Source organism: Octopus bimaculoides, chromosome 1, assembly GCF_001194135.2.
Source record: "Octopus bimaculoides isolate UCB-OBI-ISO-001 chromosome 1, ASM119413v2, whole genome shotgun sequence".
Lineage (NCBI taxonomy): Eukaryota > Metazoa > Mollusca > Cephalopoda > Octopoda > Octopodidae > Octopus > Octopus bimaculoides.
In genome coordinates, this window is record NC_068981.1 from 93,956,044 (window position 1) to 93,960,004 (window position 3,961).

Below are 3,961 nucleotides of genomic sequence, written 5' to 3' on the forward strand. Positions count from 1 at the left end.
TAAACCACATGCATACATACACACACACATACTCTCCCTCTCTCTCTCTCTCCCCCTCTCTCTCGAAGGCTATAATTATCAGTGAGAAAACCCAAATATCAGTGCTTTAAAAACAAAGTTTCTTGTGTTGCTCTTAATCAAGTACCATACACTTGCTCATCACACTTATGGTCAGCTCTTGACTGGCCCTTTGTTGAAATCACAAACTTGTTCACAAACTGCAATGTAATGTATAAATTTTTAAGTAAACAGAGCAGAGATATTTTTCAAGAAAAACAAATAATGAAAATGCCACTGTTTTGATGCCAGGGTTTCTTTTAAGCTTACCATTTGACATTTTCAGAGATTCACATAACATTACAAAACAGTAATGTTTGATATTACTTTTACATGGTTGTTCTATGCAGAGCAAGTGTTACTACATTTTAACCCCAGGAAAACCATTTCCCACTTTGTTTATATATTGCGAGTAAGGACGGATAGCTGCCATCTCTAACAGGCAAACGTCCAGTACTGAGAAACCAGCCAGTCTACTGGTTTTGCTGTTGGATTGGGAGTGGTTCGCTCCCTTACTTGCAATAAAACAGACACAAGTTGTGTGTCATTAACCAGCAAGAAAAGATGTTTTCCTGGGATTAAAATGTAGCAACATTTGTTCTGCATAGAACAGTCATGTAAAAGTGGTATCAAACATTACCATTGTGCATTTTCCTTTCTAGTAAAAATTACAAACTCAAAAAATATATATACTATGTACTGTATAAATGCAAGTGCTCTATGCATTGATAGTAATTTATTTCTAATATCAGTGGCTTGCTTGAGCTTGAGAATTGGAAGAATATGGTGGAGGAAGAAATTAACAGTGATGAAGAAGAAATTGACAGTAATGAAGAAGAAATCGACAGTAATGAAGAAGAAACTGAGGAGCCCTTGACTTTGTTGATAAATGCATTAGGAGATGAGTGTTTCTCACCGATAGATCCAGACACATTAATCAATCACGGTAAGTTGGTCCACTTGAAACATTTGTGTAACATAACAGTGGGGATTGGGCATTGATTGTGAATTTCAAGTGTGGTATAGAATCTGTGAGGTTTAAGTACATAGCCTAGTGGTTTTAGAGTGTTGCACTTACAATCACAAGATCATGATTTCAATTCCTGGACTAGGCAGTTCATTGTGTTTTTTCATGAAACACTTCATTTCATGTTGCTCCAGTCCACTCAGTTGTAAACTATTGACCCTACAATGGACTGGTGTCCTGTTCAGGGGTATGTTGTAATTTCAATGACTTTTACACCATGGAAACCCGATAACTATCCCTATGAGTCTTAGAATTCATGATAGTAATGTAAAAAAAAAAAAAAAAATCATGTTAGGTTGCAGTGTTAACAACAGTGCAAGATATTACTCTGCTTAAGTGCTTATATTTTATGGATGTATTGTTAACTATATAAATGGCATCCAACTGTAAAATTATTTTGAAATGTGAAATAAAGATAACTACCACTCTAATACATTTGTGTAATTCTCTCGTGATAATACACAGCAAATCGGCACAGTTGTTAGAATATCTTGTATTTGCTCTAGCTTCTTCCATTCTGAGATCGAATCCCATGGAGATTGACTTTGCCTTTATCCTTCCAGCATCATTATAAGGTTCTTTGTCATGACCATTTGTTTCGCACCTATAAAGTACTTAGCTCTCTAGGTAACTTGTCAGACTTGTACCTCCTGCCATTTGTGTCTGACGAGTCACCTATACAGCTAAGTGCTATATAGGTGTGAAACCAATGGTCACTCTCTGACCAGCCATAACAAACAACCTTCTAAACATTACTGCTTTAATGTTTTAGAGTGTACTTCTTTTATGGATAAAATCCAAAATTACAGGTAAGAACTCAATTAAAATCAATTTATTAAAAATTAAAATTAAATTAAGTTTCACAGAGTAAAATATATATAGATATATAGATTTAGGGAAAAGAACCAAGGTTCATGAACTCATCGATGAAAATCCACTGTCACATATAGAAAAAATTTATAATTAAAAACACAATAAATGAGTATAATATAATACAAAGTAAATATCATAAGATAAAGATAATAAAATGACTACACGTGTTTCATAACCAATTTTCAAATAGAAACAAAATTTAAATCTATCAAAAATATAGCTAATCTTCAGGTCAAAATACAACAATAATAATAATAAATGAATGTATATATCAACCAACAATAAATACAAATGAATTTATATAAAATACTTATTGTATAACGATAGAAAAATATTATTTAAAATATCAAAATAATAAACATTCCATAATCAACCCTACGTCCATTATAATATATGCTAACAAGTATATTATATACAAAAACCAGCTTAAATAATATTGTATTATATTCATTTATTGTGCTTTTAATTATTAATTTTTCTATATATGACAGTGGATTTTCATCGATGAGTTCATGAACCTTGGTTCTTTTCCCTAAAGCTATATATTTTTATATATATACACACACACTCCCATATTTTGGCAGGATCATTAGAGCATTGGACTGCATGCTTTGTAGTATTTCTTTCAGCTCTGTATGTTCTGAGTTCAAATCCTATTATACCTTTAGCTTATATCTACTCTCTTGTAACACCACCACCTGGTGCTTAGGAGCATTTTGGCATACTCTACTCATTTGCAGAAATCTTGTTTGACAAGGAAACTATCACTTTACTCATTTTTAAAATATTGGAATAAGATATATTCATTATGAATTCTACAAAAAAAGATGTTTATTTTTGTCTATTCCAGAAATTTTTTTTATTTTATTCGTAATTAGTTTACCTCAACATGATTATATTTGTACGATCTAATGATGGATCATAACTTACTTATAAAATAACTTTTAGATCCTTTCATTGTCTCCTGTTATCTGAAAATTACTTATGCCATGACATTTCTAACATGTTTAATAATTGTTTCTGCCTTACTTAAAATCTGTATAATAATAATACTTGGTACTCTTTCTATTTCAATACTAAGTAGTGTTGTGGTTAAGAATCTCGCTTTATAATCATGCAATTTAGGGCTCAGTCCCACTGCACAGCACCTTGGATAAGTGTCTTCTACTATAGCCTCAGGCTGAGCAATGCTTTGTGAGTGAATTTGATAGACAGAAATTATGGTAGCCCATCATGTAATTACATCTGTGTGCATGTTTGTGTTTGTGCCCTCCTCTCACTACTCAACAACTTGTGTTGGCTAGGGTATTGGACTGACAATCATTAGGTCATGAGTTTGATTCCTGGACTGGGCAGCATGCTCTGTCATTGAAAAAGCACATGATTTCATATTTTCCCAGTCTACTGTGCTGAAAAATTCCTCCTACCAACTTTTTCATCCTCAGTGTTCTACTAAGACAAGGGAGATAGAACCAAGACAGTGTCTATATGTTTTAGTCACCTAAAACAATTAGCAAAACACATGGTACAAGCTACTGGGCTATTCTCGTATGCAAGTGATAATTATGCAATCAATTATAGCATATATTATACCATGCAGATGTTATTAAAAATACATATATATATATATATATCATCATCATCATCATCATCGTTTAACGTCCGCTTTCCATGCTAGCATGGGTTGGACGATTTGACTGAGGACTGGTGAAACCGGATGGCAACACCAGGCTCCAGTCTGATTTGGCAGAGTTTCTACAGCTGGATGCCCTTCCTAACGCCAACCACTCAGAGAGTGTAGTGGGTGCTTTTACGTGTCACCCGCACGAAAACGGCCACGCTCGAAATGGTGTCTTTTATGTGCCACCCGCACAAGCCAGTCCAGGGGCACTGGCAACGATCTCGCTCGAAAATCCTACAGGAGCCAGTCAGGCGGTACTGGCAACGGCCACGCTCAAAATGGTGCATCTCATGTGCCACCCGCACAAGAACCAGTCCAGGGGC

At 34.6% G+C, this 3,961-nt stretch overlaps 1 protein-coding gene across 1 annotated transcript in view; it reads left to right on the forward strand.

The window, feature by feature from the left end:
* LOC106875275 (uncharacterized) overlaps window positions 1–3,961 on the forward strand; it is a 43,901-nt gene that overhangs the window by 17,570 nt on the left and 22,370 nt on the right. Inside the window, exon 7 of the mRNA XM_052966788.1 lies at window positions 810–1,003. Within this exon, the coding sequence (XP_052822748.1) occupies window positions 810–1,003 (194 nt within the window). The remainder of the gene's footprint in view (window positions 1–809; window positions 1,004–3,961) is intronic.